Source organism: Dermacentor albipictus, chromosome 3 (genome assembly GCF_038994185.2).
Source record: "Dermacentor albipictus isolate Rhodes 1998 colony chromosome 3, USDA_Dalb.pri_finalv2, whole genome shotgun sequence".
NCBI lineage: Eukaryota > Metazoa > Arthropoda > Arachnida > Ixodida > Ixodidae > Dermacentor > Dermacentor albipictus.
Window position 1 is genome coordinate 69170946 of NC_091823.1, and position 16643 is coordinate 69187588.

General features: G+C 42.8%; 1 protein-coding gene across 1 annotated transcript in view; it reads left to right on the forward strand.

Annotated features, from left to right (window-relative positions):
• Positions 1-16643, forward strand: part of LOC135919005 (transcriptional regulator ATRX homolog) — a 124830-nt gene that overhangs the window by 13449 nt on the left and 94738 nt on the right. The window contains exons 5-9 of the mRNA XM_065452748.1: positions 516-2715; positions 5322-5416; positions 7940-8024; positions 8647-8947; positions 15092-15428. Coding sequence (XP_065308820.1) covers positions 516-2715; positions 5322-5416; positions 7940-8024; positions 8647-8947; positions 15092-15428 — 3018 coding nt within the window. The remainder of the gene's footprint in view (positions 1-515; positions 2716-5321; positions 5417-7939; positions 8025-8646; positions 8948-15091; positions 15429-16643) is intronic.

A 16643-nucleotide genomic window follows, 5' to 3' on the forward strand; every position in this document is an offset into this window, starting at 1 on the left:
CAAATTATCTCAAGTATGGCCAGGGGTGTGTAACAGTGGCCAGGTGAGTGTACTCTGCCACAGCGCTTACTAAAAGAGCTAAGAAACAATATATCAAATAAATGGCCAGCTTGGAACAAAGAGTCTTATGTTTAAATGCGGAGCTTAATGCATCAACCCAGTAACAGTCGTTCCCATGGTGATTGGGCAAGGGACAGCATGCTTAAGCTTGACTTCATACGGACGGCATGTCATACTCCAGCTCCTGCTTTTATCTTTGGGAATTTTTTCTTTCAGCAGTACTCACCGTGGTGGCTTAGTGGCTACTATGTTGGGCTGCTAAGCATAAGATCGTGAGTTCGATGGAAGTGAAATGTAAAAATGTCCATGTACCGTTCATCGGGTGCAAGTTAAAGAACCCCAGGTGGTCAAAACAAATCCCAAGTACCCCACTACGGCATGTCTCATAATCAGATCGTGGTTTCTGGCACCTAAAACCCTAGAATATAAATAAATAATTCTTTTTTTTTTTTCAGCGGTGCTACAGCTACTATGGTGATGGCCAATTTAAGAAAGATGACAGTGGCACTGACGAGTACTGCAGCTGGTGTGCAGAAGGTGGAAACCTCATTGTGTGCGACTCATGCACCCGCGCCTTTTGCAAGACTTGCATTCACCGCAACCTTTCTCGGCGAGAGGTGACCCGGGTTCGTTCACTAAAGGAGTGGCACTGCTATGTGTGTGATCCAGAACCACTTGTGCCGATGGTCAACTATGCCGAATTGATTGGCAACTATAGTCGCCAATCAGCGGGCACTTCTGATTCTAGTGGTGCAATGAAGCTCAGCGAAGCGGAATTGCGGAAACTGGCCTTGCAGAAAACATTAGAACTTCAGCAGTCACTTTCTGAATTGGCGGCTGGCGGGCAAGAAGAACTGTTGGCAAACATGAGCAAGCTGCTTCGGAACCACTCCCGCTGCTTGTCTCGCATTGCCCAAAGTGCAGAAGAATGTCACAAGCGCAAAATGAAGTCCAGAAAAAAGAAATCAGAGCAGAAGGGTGCTAGGGAGGAATGTCGCGAGTCATCTGCATCGGTGGACTGCCTGCCCACTGATGCAAAGAAACAAACCAAGAACAAAAGGCTGCTTGTGCTGAATGAAGACTGTGGTCAGTTTAGCAGTCCTGACAAGGACTTGAAGACAAAGCAAGAGGAACATAGCAAAGAAGGCAATATATTGGACGCAAAGTCTGACACCCACAGTGCTATAGTCAACAGCATGGCAGAAAGGTTGAGTGCACCAGTAACTGAAGCAGCAGCTGATAGCTCACGAGGTGAGCAGGACAAAAATGTTACTGGACTGGACTCAAAATCTCAGCCTGCTTATGGCGAGAAGCAGTGGGAAGTTGAAAAACCCATTGTACTGGAAGAATGCAACAGTCCTATTGATTCTTGTGATGATGGTCAAATGATGAAGAAGCGGGATGGAAAGACCAAGAATAGGCAACACAAGCAGAATGAGAAAAGAAGTGAATCGGATTCAACATCTGGAACAAGCTATTCAAAAGTGAACAGGGCTACTGAAGAGTTGGGTGCACCACCGAATATAGTAGGGGGTGCTATTTCTGTTGATGAGGCTGAAAACGATGTTAGCAGTTCTACGAAAAAGGTCACTGATTATGTGGCAAAAGAGTGTTTAGCACAAATGCCAGAAAATAAGAAGGAAGATGCTGCACCTCTTCCCATTGACATTCCACCAGTTCTAAGCCTGGGTGATGAATTTTCACCAGTGATCTTAAATGGTGAAAGTGAGAATGAGTCGGAAAGCCTTCTTGCTGACCTGTTTGGGAAGCATAAGAATGATATGGATAAATCAGAAATTATACCTGAAACACCTCCTAAGAATGAAGAGAAAGAGAAGGCTGGGGACAAACAAGTGCAACAAGACTCTGGAGACCAACTGACTGATGCAAGACGTCGTGAGTCTGTGAGCACTGTTGACATGAGTCCAAGCAGTGAAGATTGTCTTGAGACTGCCGTAAATAAAGTGGCAAGAAAATTCAGGAAGAATGCAGGGCAGGCAAACAGCAGTGCTGATTCTGTAGATGAAGACAATCGAATGACAGAGAGCTTCTCGAGTTCTGATGAGGGTAAAAACAAAAAGCATTTGACACCACAGAAAACTGTTCAACAGAAAAAGCGTACTCCATTGAGTAAAGACATGAAAGCACGTCGTGCCTTGATACGAAGCTTGAACTACTCTAGTCAGTCATCAAGTGATGGTGAAAATGATCCTTCAACAAGCACACCTCGTGCTCAGAAGCACAGGTCACCGAAAAAAAGGAAGCGTGTCTCTAGTGGTTCAGTTGCACACTTGAGTGAACCAGCTGACATCCTCGAAAAAGCCTTTGAGGAATATGGCGATCCAAAACTGGAAATGACTCCGTCTGTGGAGCTACAGCGTCTGAACATTGACCCCTCTATAATTGCCGCTGCTAAGATGGAAATTGAAGGAAGCATGGGTGATGATGAAAAAGCCATCATGGACAATGAAGACAAAGAGATTGCTAGGCTTCTTGCTCCAATAAGGATGACCCGGAAGGCTCCATCTAATGAGGCATCTGAAGGCGAAAAGGAAGCACCTGCAGATGATGTGAAGGAGCTTGAAGTTGAAGCTGAAGCGAAGAAACAGAAGGGGCCTAAAAAGCAAAAGAAAGCTGCAAGCAGCAAAAGCCTAGGTAAGTGCATTGGACATTCACTTACGTAGGGGGGCGGCAGGGGAGAAGCATGATATGTTGGTATATTGCTTTTTGAAACGAAGGATGAAAATAATGTCACTTTCTCTGCTAGCATGTGCTCGACTTTTTTTTTCTAAGCGTTTTGTATGCTTCTGTAATGAACAAGGATGGATGTTGTGCTCCTTTCAGGCACACACACTTATTGAATAGCTTACCTGAGAAGGTGTGCATGCCTGATGTTACCACTGCCACACAAACTGACTCTGTTGTAATATGTGTCCTGGGAAGTTTTATTGAGCAAGAGCAACAGGCCTTATACAGGACTTTCCATTTGGAGTGAAATAAGAAAGCTAGGCTAGTTGGTTAGAAGCTTTGTTAAAAAGTTATATATTGGTGCAGAGTCCAGGTAGTATGGGTGCTGGGATGTTTTTTTTTTTCCCTCAAAAATCTGTAGCACTTCTTTCCCAACCTCCACACTAGCCTGAATTATCTGTTTCCTTCCGGTTCCCCCGAATTATAGAATGCTCGAAAATCTAACCTGAATGCACTGACATCATAAAAGAATACCTGCAAATTATTTCAAATTTATTAAAATAATTTACAAATGGCAGATGATTTTATGATTTTACTAATGTTGCATCAAGATCAATAAAGAAGTAATTCTGTTCATGAAAAGTTTCTCTCGTCTCTCTCTTCCATAGGAAGACTTTTGATAGTGAAAGGAAGCCAGAGGGTAGATGCTTCGCGTAAGTTTATTACAGACAAATTTCTGAAGTAGGCGTAATCGGCAACAACAATGTTGCTGTAGAAGTCACTGATTAAAAAATAAGTTGCTTATCTTCTGCCTCTGTTGTTCCACTTCTTTTCATAATTAAGTATCGTATAACATGTTACATTTCATACATAACAAGAAGAAAGGGGGGTTAACCGAGGGGCCTGATTTTTATTAATTGTATCATGAGTAACCAACAAAGAAAGACACCAAGGACAACATAGGGGAAATTACTTGTACTTACTGATTGAATTAAAGAAATGATAAACTAATGGCAATGAAAGGGGATTAAAAAACAACTTGCAGCAGCTGGGGAACGATCCCACGTCTTAGCGTTACGTGTGTGAGCATTATATCTACTAAATGGGAATCGCACGCATAATGCGGCAAGTTGTTTTTTCATACACTTTCATTGCCATTAGTTTATCATTTCTTTAATAATTCATTTAGTAAGTTCAAGTAATTTCCCCTATGTTGCCCTTGGTGCCTTTGTTTGTTGGCTTCTCATGATTTCATAAGTAAGTGTCGTAAAAATTTATGTATTTTTGTGTGGTGTAGATTATTCTGGCAGTGTGTCTTTAATTAACTTTCAACTTGCCGAGTAATAAACAATTTTTACGTAATGGTTCTGTGGAAACCCGCAAGGCGGAGAGAAGCTATTTTTGGTAAGTTTTACCAAATTTTAGTGCTTTTTCTTTTTTTTTGCTTCAGCCATGGTATTTTTCAAGTTGTAAGGTTGGCAAGTCTGGGACCATGCCAAGGAGTAAATGGGCTGCAAGTTTGCACTTGTTTTGGGTAGCTATGTGCATATCATCATCCATCTTCTTGTTGGGCTAGCTTTTATGCGAAGCATATTACGAGGGCTCAACCCAGCTCCTCAGGCGCGGCGGTGTCGCCTTGAATACCACGTGACACCATGACGTCACGACAGAGGAGAAGTGGCTTTGGCTCAACTCTTGCAAGATGGGCTGGGTGGGAATCGAACCAGGGTCTCCGGAGTGTGAGACGGAGACGCTACCACTGAGCCACGAGTACGATGCTTCAAAGCGGTACAAAAGCGCCTCTAGTGAATGCGGTGTTGCCTTAGAAACGAGCTGTTTCTAAGGCTCAGGCGTGCGTCGCTTGCTCAGGCGCACATTTCGTTGCCGCGCCGAATGCTGCGTTGCTCGACGCTCACCGCGTCCAATGCGGGGCGTCCAAGGCGAAGCAGAGTAACGCATGAGTTGTTTCTTCGTCTAGTCGAACCAAATATAGCCAAGCAACAGCAGTTCACCAAGCTAAACAGTGGTTCAACAACTAAAATAAAGGCTAGTATGCTTCGCATCCTGGGCTTAACCTTACCTAAGCCACAGCCATTTTTTTTTTTTCCTCACATTTCTGGAATTTCACTCCTATAGACAGGGTCTGTCCTGGTGTGTTCAGTCACTAGTGAATCATGGTGGCATTGTTTATCACCTCGCCTTTCAAGGATCCTATGTAGCATAACTTTCTCAATATGTTTCAATAATAAAAAGAAAATCTGACATTTACGTGAGCCAGCTCATTGTGCTTTGTTAATGAAGTGTCAAATCTTAATGTGACATAATTTACCTGATTGGTTCTGTTCTAACTTTTTAATTAAGCGTGTTAATTATAAATCACTTGTTCAGAAAATGTCTCATTTGGAAGTCAGTAATTGTCACATCCTTTATCTTCAGCTACGCCCAAGTAAATGAGGGGAATACTTCCCAGCTAGCCCGGCTTTATATTCTGTTACGTTTCGTTAGACTTTGCTTTAATAAAATTTGTGTGTTGTTAAACATTCGAAACATTATACATTATGTAAATTCTGCAGTGCTGGATGACTCAAGTGATGACTCTGATGACGAGGACGATGCAGAGGTGGAGTGTGGGAGCACCAAGGAAGTTCCTGGCGCATCATTCATGATGGTTGTCTTCTCCTTCCTAAATTTTTAAATGAAACCTCTAGATGTTTATTGTTATTTTTTTTTTCCTGCTTGGCATTGTTTATGGGAACATTGTTGGGGCAAGTTGTGATATTTCCCCACCCTCTTGGTGTCGTGCCGGTAGGATTCTTGTCAATCTTAGTTCATAGTTGGGAAGCTATGTGAGTGCAAATACTCACATTTGCCTTCTTTCTTATGTTTGTCCTTTTATTGCACTAATTAACTGTTATAGTCTTGCTTGATCATCACGCAAAGCCAGCTAGTCCAATAGTTAGTCTTTTGTATGATTTTTGTCATTAGATGGGCTTGCCTGGCTTTTAAAGGGGTGCTTAATAGACAAGTCAGCCAGCTGAGGCAGGTAGATTATCCTTTCAAAACTTATTTGTGTTTCTGTTGTTGAAAAAGGTTGATTATCAGGGAAGAAAATGAGATGTTTCCCTTTTTGAATTTTTCATCCAAACTGCACTACAATGTGGTATGGGTGTCATTTATTTTATGGGAAAGAATTGTCAAATTTGCCAACTTGAGTCCTTGCTCTAAAAGAATGTAATTTTTATCGGTAATCATTTAAACAGCACTGAGTGCAACAGTTAAAAATCATTGATACCACAGAGTCGGGAATTTGAAGGGGGCATCATAACCTGTCTTTAACCCTTTAAGGCGCCTTGTACACAATTGTGTACATTGTACTTCTGGTGTTTTTTTCGCGTTTAGGGCGCGCAAGTTTCTATTAGGTTGGCTTTAGCACATTCCCAAACTTTAAACTGACAACCATGTGCATTTTGGGCACCATCTGTCGCATTTCGGTGAAGATGTTCATATCAAGACAAGAAATGGCGGACGCCGGAGCAGCAAAGAGCGGTGAGTGAAGTTCTTATTTTTTTAGAGCCGCTTTTTTTTATTGTGGCAAGCGAAAAAAAATTCGACGCGCTTGTGCATCATATGAAGTACCGAGGAGTGATAATTTTATCCTTTCTGAGGAGATGACCGAACGCTAACGCTCGCACGCGCATGTGTACACGATTGTGTACAAAGCGCCGTGGTCGCTGCAGAAATGAAGAACGCTGAGAGTTGCTTTGATTTTCTTTCCAGGTTTTTTGGCCATTCGTCGTTCTTTCTACAATGCAAACAAGTATAAGAAAACCCAAAAGACAGCTGAAAGGCTTTTGGAGCTCACTGCTGATAAATGTTTCAGACGTTGGGGAAAGTGACGAAGAAGAAGCCACGTGCGAAGCGACCGACGCCTGCGTTGCAGCTGCGTTCACCAACCTCAGAGAAGAGGAAGATGCTGCTGCAGGGGAAACGCAAGCTGAAGAAGTGGACACAGTGTTTTTTTTCCTTTTGTGAACCTGGGTATCGGCAATTCTTGGCTGGTCTACCACCGTGACAATCAAATGCTGCCTGGAGCGAAACTCCTATATTTGATGAATTTTCGCTTGCTTGCAAGCTGCCGAAGCATTAATTAAGTCGGTGCTACCCGAGAAAAAGCGTGGAAGGCCTTCTCTTGCAGAGATCCAAGCACCACAACCAAAGATAGGGCAAAAAAGCAAGAATATCGCTTCCTTGCATCGACGCGCACTACGACTCCTTTGACCATTGGTCCGAATCCCGCGACCAGAAGGTGCGAATTAGGTGCAAGCTCGAGAAGTGCACACGAGGCACCCGGATATTCTGCATGAAATGCGCTGTGCAACTGTGCCTGACGAAAGAGAGAAATTGCTTCCTCGCATTCCACAAGTGAATTTTGTGACCACCGAGGCGCTGTGTACACAATTGTGTACGATGTTGCAAATAATAAAGTTTCATGATAACTTTCAAGAATTCGATGGTTTTGTGTTTCTTAGGTCCCCAAAAAAATGTTTATATATAAAAAGATTTTTTTCTATGCATAATTGCAAGTGGCGCCTGAAAGGGTTAAGGTGGCTTGGTAAAACGCTTTTAGTTAGGTACAACGCTTTTAGTTAGGTACAACCAGTGGCAAAGTAGGGTTACCATGCTTATGGGTGCTCATTGGGATGTGTCAAACTTAATTGTAACGTGTGTGCAGTAAGTTTATAATGCACATGATGCACTTTCATGACTGCGCACTCATGACACATTCTGAAATACGCTGCGTCATGGGTCTGCAGGATTACTACTAGGAGGTGTGCAGCTGTTGTTTTTAGTGGGTTCTGCTTTAGCAACCACCCAACATGACAGTTGAAACAGTTCAGTCACATTATCTTTGTCCAAGTTTTAGCTCAGATCTTACTGGTAAGCATAATTTCACTAGGTACCAGGCCACAAGCTGACATCTCATTAGTATTGCATGTGATTGTATTCTCACTGTTCCATGAATATTAAAAAATCTCTGCACTTCTGAAGTTTGAAAATATCAGTATTTTTGGATAGAGATATGGTTTTTCTTACCGAGGTATGGCAGCATGTTTGTGATGTAAATGCCTAATCTTGTTCGTTCTGTCCACTTGTGGAAGCACATGATCCTTTTCATCTTCTTTTATTTCAGTCAGAGAATAGTGTGCAGAAACACTCATTGCAAGAGTCCTTGCTCCAGGACATTCTGCACAGCAGCTCTGAAGAATCCAGTGAGGGTAATGGAAGTTTACATGTCTTTCTGAAGTGGCAGAGAACACTGCATGGCATAACCAATAGTCAAAATTATTTTTAAGCAAATTATTTTGTATAGCGATACTCGCCACAAAAAAGAAATGGAGTTAATAGACCGGTTTTCTGGATTTGTGAATGTTTTGTCATTGTTAAAAACGGAGCTTCCATAATCCATGCAGGCTGAATTGAATGACTCAGGTGGAAACAAAGCTTGTTGACCGTTCGAGCTGCAGGCAGTGTCGGCTGGTAGCAGCAATGAATTTATAGACAAAAAAGCCCTGTGAGAGATGTAGTTTAATTTAGTTGTTCAATTTTTATGACGCTCTCGCAGTGACCAATGTCAAAGTTAAACTTGCAGAACACTCACTTGCACAACCCTTTCCTGCCAAAGCCTTCGTTAAGGCTAGCAGTATGTACCAAATAAAAATAAATAAATAAACATATTTGTTATTTATGCGTAAACTGCTGAAAGTTGGAAGCAGTTGCTGCTACCCAACCAGCAGCCATCAGATTGCCATTTACACTTATTTGACAGTGTGCCTTTATTGGAGCCATAGGCAAAAGGATGCCGATTGAAAAAGAAACTAAAAAAATGTTTCACTGCAGACAATACTGTGGAGCCAGAGAAACATAAAAAGAAACGCAAGAAAGTGGAAGCAAAGGCAGCTGAACCAGAAGACGTCAAGGCTACCGAAGTACCAGCCGAGGAGACAACTGTGAAGGCGTGTGTAAAAGAGGAAGAGGGTAGTGCTGGTAGCTCTTGTGAAGAAGTTGTGAAAAAGAAAGCTGGGAAGTATGACAAGCTTTTGCGAAAAAATGTGTTAGCAGGTCTTGACGACCCCATATCAGAGAAGGAAGTGAGTAAGGAGTCGGACAAGGAAGAACCAGCTACAAAGCCACAGAAGGGGTGAGTACCTAATATTTGGTGCAATGTTAGCATCCAGCTTCATAGCCTTTGTGTTCGATGCACGTCTCTCTCTCTTCATCTAGTGCATATTGCTTTCCTATGTGCTCTCTCTTTTATGTTTGTGCCATGGAGTAAGATGGACAGGAGCTTCAGAATCAGCACTGCACAACTAATTTGACAAGGACATATTCTGAAACACGGACGCTGTGTGTCTAGTTCATGTGTTTGCTTTCTCTCCCTGCTCCGGCTTGCACATTTGAACAAGGTTTCTCCTTTTGCACCCAGCCGAACACTCTCTTATGATGTGTGTCTTGTGGCAAGCATGGAAATTATTCAAGTTTTCTTTGCTGTGTGCATGCGGCAGAGTGGCAGAGGTTGGTATTGGCAATGCATGTACAGTGCTCACGGAATGAAATGCGTCAATTTAGGGCTAAGTAATGTGCATACTTTCGTTTCAACCGGCTGCACTTCGTGTCACATCAACTTAATTCTGGCGCGTACACTTACATCGGAGTCCTCGTCACCCTCGGTGACCAAATTCCTAGCAACATGACATGGTGCTCTCACGTACTTTGCACATATGTAGGGTTCTACTAAATGCTCTGTGTCCCATTTCATTCCGTGAGCACTGTAAAGTCAACGTTCGATTTTTTTTACTCTCTAGGGGCCACGAAAACGTCAGAAAACTCGGGCTGTCCGAAAAAAATGACTGCATGCTTTTTACTGCCCTCAAGGGCTCAAGTCACCACAGCCATGTTCAAAATAGCTCTGAAGGCTTGCCAGTACATTTGTTAGGTGTCTTGGTGCTTGTACTGTGAGAGCAGCCAGCAGGTGCGCGCATGTAAAATCAAGGAATACATACTATGCCCATAACACTGGCCCCTTTCTACTCTTGGTGTGCTTTGTCGCAATACACTGCATATACTTGACCCCGTAACCCTCCTGTACTGCAGTGAAGCTGACTTGGAAAGCAGTGTTGTGCAACGCTTCTTAGACTCAGACTGTGCTTTCTGCGCTTTGAAGCCATTGGCGAGGATGATGAAGGCAGAATTAAAGCCATTTCTGACAGCGGTAAATCCTTTCGATGAAAACCACAACACCGAACATCAGGAAGCTTGGCGTCCAATATTGAAGTAGCTAGGCCTAGCATTGCCATATGCAGGACAGCACAAAGCAACCACACTACCAGAGAATCGGTGTATGAGGGTGCAGGTTTGAGGCTGCGAAATAATCAAAGTGGTGGTGGTGGTGGCTTTTATTTTAATGTCATTTCAGACCTGTTGTCGTGGCAAAAAGTCTGCCCATGCATTTTAGCGTCCGAAATATCGGATCTCCTTATACATTGGCTCTATGGGGTATGTGGCAGCGCCGCGAAGGGATTTCAGTTATCAGGCATTTCCAAGAAATCTGTCATTGATTGTATATCATGATATCTGATGGACACTTGGGTATTCAGATTCTTGATTGGGTGACAACCAAACACAAAAATTTATGCATAGAGGCACGCAGCCGGGGAATGCTTTAAATTTTTTGTTAGCATTTGAAATATATACACATCTCAATGAAAGCAGATTAAAAAAATTACCCAAGAAGGCTCAACAAACAACTCTACCACATCTGCACAGAGGTAGTTTTGTCCCCCTGGGCCATGAAGTATATTACATTCTACGCGCATACGTATTTCAGCACAAAGTTTACATTTGTCAGTAATATGTTTAAAAATGTCCAAGGGAACAAGCTTTGTGCATGCCAGAAGTGAGAGTGCAACACTAAACAGTGGAGTGCTTTATGCCCGATTGGGAATCCAGATACGGCAAAGGGCAAGATAAGAGTGTCCTCCCTTTGCAGCACCACCTTGTCCATTGCTGCTGCTCTATGACTGGTTATATGACAGTCAAAAGTTGGTGACCGCTTGCAGAACTAAGTGGCCTAATTGCTAAAACACTATTGGGGGTGCGAGTATATCTTTATGGATGAGGATTCCAAGTCATTTACTGTATTATTCACTACCTTGTCAGGTTAGTGGTGTGAAAGTGTATGAAAAATTCTAGATATGTTGTGTGCAGGGATGCACTAGATACAAGTCAACAAAGCATTCAGGGAAATGTTTTCAACATTATTGCTGCCAAGGCATGACGTTAACTTACCTAAAACATTTAGAAATTATTCCATCTGACCTATGACTATTACTCACATGTGATGTTGATAAGTGTCAGAGTCAATAATTACATTTATCAGGACCAAACAGCTGTAAACATGGGGAAACAGAACAAGAGGACCCAGGATCCAGTTTTCTGTAGTTTTGGTCATCAAGAACAAACGAATTGCCATGCCAACTGGTTAATAATTGCTAGTTTGCCCAATAAGGCTTGTGATAAGAGCTGCACTTAGTGATTCATTCCATTCAAGAGGAACATGATACGCAATGTTCAGCTTCCGTGAGGTCATTCCTACATTGGGTGAACAGCATTATGCTGTCTACCGTCTGTAGTAATGTGCAAATGTGCTGCAATATTGTGCCAAGAGTGGGCATGAGTGAAATTATCACAGCATGCGCATCCCGAGGACTTATCGCAACTAACGTACTTGGGAAATTTTGGGGCACTTGCTATTCATTGCAGCGAGTCGGCGTGTCCTAGGTCCCTTTCTTTGGGCTCAGTGAAGACAAATTGCTTACCTTTGTGATTAGTACAGTCTTTGTACTATAAGCTTTCAGACATTTATTGCTGTCTGCCAGCTTTCATTCTTTCTTTGGGTAGTTTTTCTTCATTATTTGCAAGAGTTATAAGCCACCTTTCAGGTCTCAAAAAGAATGCAGTGTCATGTGTCCTCTTGTTCCAAGTCCTGTTTTTAGCCCTGTGCTCATAAAACATACCAACTAGCTCAACCAGTCGCATTTGGGCAGTAATGTAACATGTGCTGGAGAAATGAAGCCTGAGCTTCTCTTCTGCTTTCAGTAGATGTGACAGTATTGTTGGAATGAAGGTGAGGCAATTCTTTTGGCAACTGAATAGGTTGGCATGATGTGATTGAGAGAAAAGCAAACAAAGCATCTGTCGATTTGAATTGTCTCATAGAAAGAAGTAATAAAAGAAAACCTTGGACCACATGCTCATTTTCATTATCTGTTTAACTCATACTTGTTCCTTACGAAAGTAGTATGCGCGGATAGCGCTAGGTATGAGCTGAGCAGACAAAGCAGGCATGTAAGCTGACACAGGAGCATGGCCTAGGAGCCAGTGTTGCTTCAGCAATCGCAGAGCAATAGCCTGCTGCATGTTAATGATTTTATTCGTTACAGTCCCATCTGGCAGACGTGCAGCCAACCACAGATAAATGTTTCTTGATGTGTCCCTTCCAGATGAGCGCCGCCTGCACTGCTGTTTTATCTTACTCAGTGGTTTGAGCCTATGCTTACATTTACAACTCTGTGTGTATGAGTTGCACTAGTCCCCTGATGCAAAAGAAAATATAAATCTTAGCTGTTATATCTAAGAGTGTAGAAGTTTGGCCTTCTTGGCAAGACATAGGTCAGAAGCGTGGGGATACTAGAAATTTTCATACAACAAATTGAGTATTGTTCTCTTTGATATGGTCGTTGAATCGAATGGTCAGTATTCATAGAGCTTAATAATTATGTATACTTTTTTTATGCTTCCCGTCAGCTGGATACAATGAAAGGTGACAGTGAAGCAAACATGCAGTACCTTTCATCTGTCATAGTGGACGTAATGTTGTATAAAGCACATTGTGTTGTTCAGTAAGCCAGACTCTTCCAGTTAACCACTACCATTCTCACTGAAAATTTAATTCAGACGTGGCATTTGGCAGCAGGTGTTGTTCGGTGCTATTTATGGATGCAGCAGCTCTGTACTCTCTTTGGGTTAAATCTGAATATGTTTCATTGCAACACTATTTGATATAATAGTGGCACCATCCACAACTGCTCCAACTAGAAGAAGAAAAAAAAGCACCTTTTCCGACCTGCCATCGCCGCAGGCAGTTTAAATGCTAAAGGTCTCACAGGGCTGTCCTTTAAAGCTTTATTCTGATAATGTACACCCGTGAGCAAAAGTATATGGAGCACAGGCTCGCCGAAAAAAACAATTTATTTGCAATTCAGTTGCACAAATTTGAAATTGACGGTGTCGCTGGAAAGTTAACAATGTGAAGATTTTACCGTGGTCCTCAATTTCGAGTTACATTCACAGGCAGAAAAGAGAGTCAGATTTATCATGAAAACCCTGGTTCACTTATTTTTGCTCAAGAAAGTACCTGCACATATCCACTGAAAAGTCTTGAGTGTCCAGACTGCTTATTTGTTCCGAACAATCAATTTGTGTTTTTAATAAAGCTAGCTTCATAATGTGCAGTGTAATGGCGGAAAATTCCTGTTGGGAATACTAGGATGTGAACATCTGATGTTAGTGGTGAAAAAGGCCATTCATATTGCAAAAATATTTTTTCTGGCGCTGTTCGATGCAGTTTCAAGATTTTCTATTGGCACAACTCTAATATAGACAAATGTTGAAGCTCAACAGAAGACAGATAAAGAAAGGGGATATGGGAGCGTGTACTGTATTTAACGTTTTGTCACTACTTGATCTCTTACTTGTAGTTGGTGGGAATGCTCAACCCTCTTGTCTCCTGAGCTAAATATCAGGGTTTCCGAGAGCCTTGGAGGGAAGACAAATTGTGGGTGATGTAAGACAGTTGTGCACCTCCTTGAAATTTCGAGCTGCAATTTGTTAGGGCTGCACAGGAAGGGCGATATAACAGGGGCATCAAAATTCTTCAATGCTGGGGCACATTTCAGAATGTGCCAAAGAACCCCATTGTCCCCAGCTGATTGATGTGCACAATGATGGGCACAGATTCGGGGTTCTGAAGTGAATGTCCACACTCAAATAGCTATGTGAGATTTGTTACACAAATAAATAAAAATAGTGCGCACATTAGTGCAACAGCTGGGTCATGTGTTCTCTGAGCAGAGAGGTGGTGTGGGGTACACTGATCCTCGGGCTTCAGTCTTCAGTCAACTGCTACTTCCAGCTAGATCCAGTATTTGCAGAAGGCATAAACACCTGCTACTGAAAATGCCTGCTCAGTGGGCAGGTGTTCTTACAAAACCAACAATTCATCCGCTGCTTGATTAAAATTAAGAGCGGGGATTAAGGTAAATGACGGTGGCAAGGTGATATGCGCATGGCAACACTTTAGATGGCTGAAAAATTAAAAATTGCTGCGTCCAGCATTCTTGGCTCACCCAGAAACCACCTTTTGGAATTCTTGCCAGGGATTATTGTCAGGCTCTTCAGAACAGAAATGGCTGCTTAATTTAAGAATAGCTTTAACCAAAATAATTTTTGGAGGCATAAAAAAACTGTTTGAGACTCTTGGTCTAAGGCTCCGCAATGACGTGCCTCTTATGGGCGACTTTCTGGGAGTAAAAGCTTTCAAGGAGTGTTAGTGTGCTGAAAGCGGTAACATTTGGTCTCGTGGAATGTTGCCTCATCTCACTTATGTTCCTGTTGACTCAACGACATGGCCTTTGGTAACTTTAAAACTGACCTTAGCACATTTATTGCGTAGCACTAGCTCCAACCATTGTATCTTGAACAAAAAAAAATCAATTTTCAAAATTAAAAGTATTTACAGAGTGTTGAAGATGAAAAGATGTAGGACTGAATTAATTGTGAATTACCACTATGTGGTGGTGAGCAACCTATCCTTATTTGATGCATGCCTCAGTGTTGTGAAATGTCAACACACCTTTTATACAGCATATTACGCCATGCTGGCTAAGTGGCTATGGTGCCTGCTGCTCAGCACAATGTCGCAAATTCAATTCTCAGCTGCAGTTGCTGCAATTTGATGGGTGCTAAAGCACTTCTGTATATTTACATGCACACTAAAGACCTCCATGGAGTCAAAATTCGAAACCTTCTCCTATGCATGCGCATGTCATCTCCTATGGCAGTCACCTCCTATGGCAGTCTGTTGTAGCCCACATGTAGTTTTGGGATGTTAAACCTTGGCAGTCAGATCACACGCAGCAGGGCCATGGGCCTCAAAAGAAGTGCTTGTAAGCCACATGCTTGGCGCCCCCATCATTTTGTTCACTGTCTCTTTTGTCTTTTGTAGGAAAGCATCAAAGAAAAGGAAAATTGTGTACAGTGAAGATGAAGATGACTGCGCAAATAAGCAGCCTTCGACCAGCTCGCTGAGCTCAAGTGAAGAAAGTGCATCAGATAGCAGCGAAGATTTCGCACCTAGTCGCAAGAAGAAGGGCAAAAATGCAAAAAAGACTAAGGCTAGTTCGGACGACTCCGATTTTGCAGAAAGCAAATCTAAGAAAGGGGCCTCATCATCTTCAGATGTGAACAAGCGCAAGAAAAAGCGAAAGCGCATCAGGGTGGCTTGCTCTACAGCTGATGAGAATGATGACGACGACAGCTGCGTGGAGATACTGCCGGGTTCTGTGAGTACAATGCAGGTTTCTAGCAGCACAGCTGTAAAAAAACCTTTTATGTGCATCCTTAGATGGTCAAGGTTTGAGAAATTAGACATATGACAGGGTGCAAACAGGACAATGGCATACTAAAAATGCTCAAACAATCCACTGAGCTTCACCAAATGCCTGTACCAGTGGTGGAACAGCTGCACCAATTGCAACAAGCAGTGCTGAGAGCAGGCGCAAAGTGCTGAGAGCAGGCCTTTGCGCCATCCTGCGCCAAAACCGCATTTTAGCGAAAAATTGCGCCGAGCCTGTGCCAGTGCATGTATAAGAGTGAAATGCTCTTTCTGTCAATGCTTTGCAGCTAGCAAAACATAAATCAAAACCAACAGCATGCTATCATCATCATCGTAGAAGGAAGCAGAGACCCGTGCACAGAGTTAACGAGCACTACGGGTCCTTTGGAGTATTCCGGTTCGTCATTCGCACATTTTTCTCTGACGGACAAACAATGTAGTGCCGCTGTACTTTCTTGCTTTATTTCAATGTTCATTGAACCCGCCCACTTGGCACCGTGGAGTTTGCCAGAGAAGGATGTCGCATTTTAGAAGTGAAGGCAAGCTTTCTGTATGTTTATGGGTGATAGCGGGGCTTTTCAAAAGAGTCGCTGCAATCAGAATTGTGCATGGTGCATAGTTGAGAATGGTATTAGGAAATGAGTTCGAATATGGTACACCACAAAAGCTGGCATTTCGATGGATGCCGCCATGTTCGTTGGCCCAAAACTTTTGTGCTGAGCTTGGGTTGCTGCACTATTTCAATGAAATAGCGTCGCCGATGCAAACACGAAACCCATTTGCATCTCCCGCATGCGCAGTAGCTCTGACGCTCCCCCCTCCCCCCCCCCCCCCTTTTTTTTAGCTGCCACAAAACCTTTGCGGCCCCTATTTGAAAACTCCCTACAATTCATCACATGAGTATATTGCTCGATGTCATGTTGCTCACATACTCGATCGGTCTTGAGGTGAGCCTTTGCCCACAAGCTATGACTGTTGCAATGTGTTACATGTAAACTGGTAGTGAAGCTTCCATAGAAGACCACATGTCAAGAAAATGGCGGCTCGCTGCAACCGTCGCCATTTACGTATTGGGAGGGACAACTAACGGCAAGCAAAAAATAAATCAAAAGTGACGTCACAACCGGAAATGGCAATGACGTCAAGATCTTATGCTGCTCGG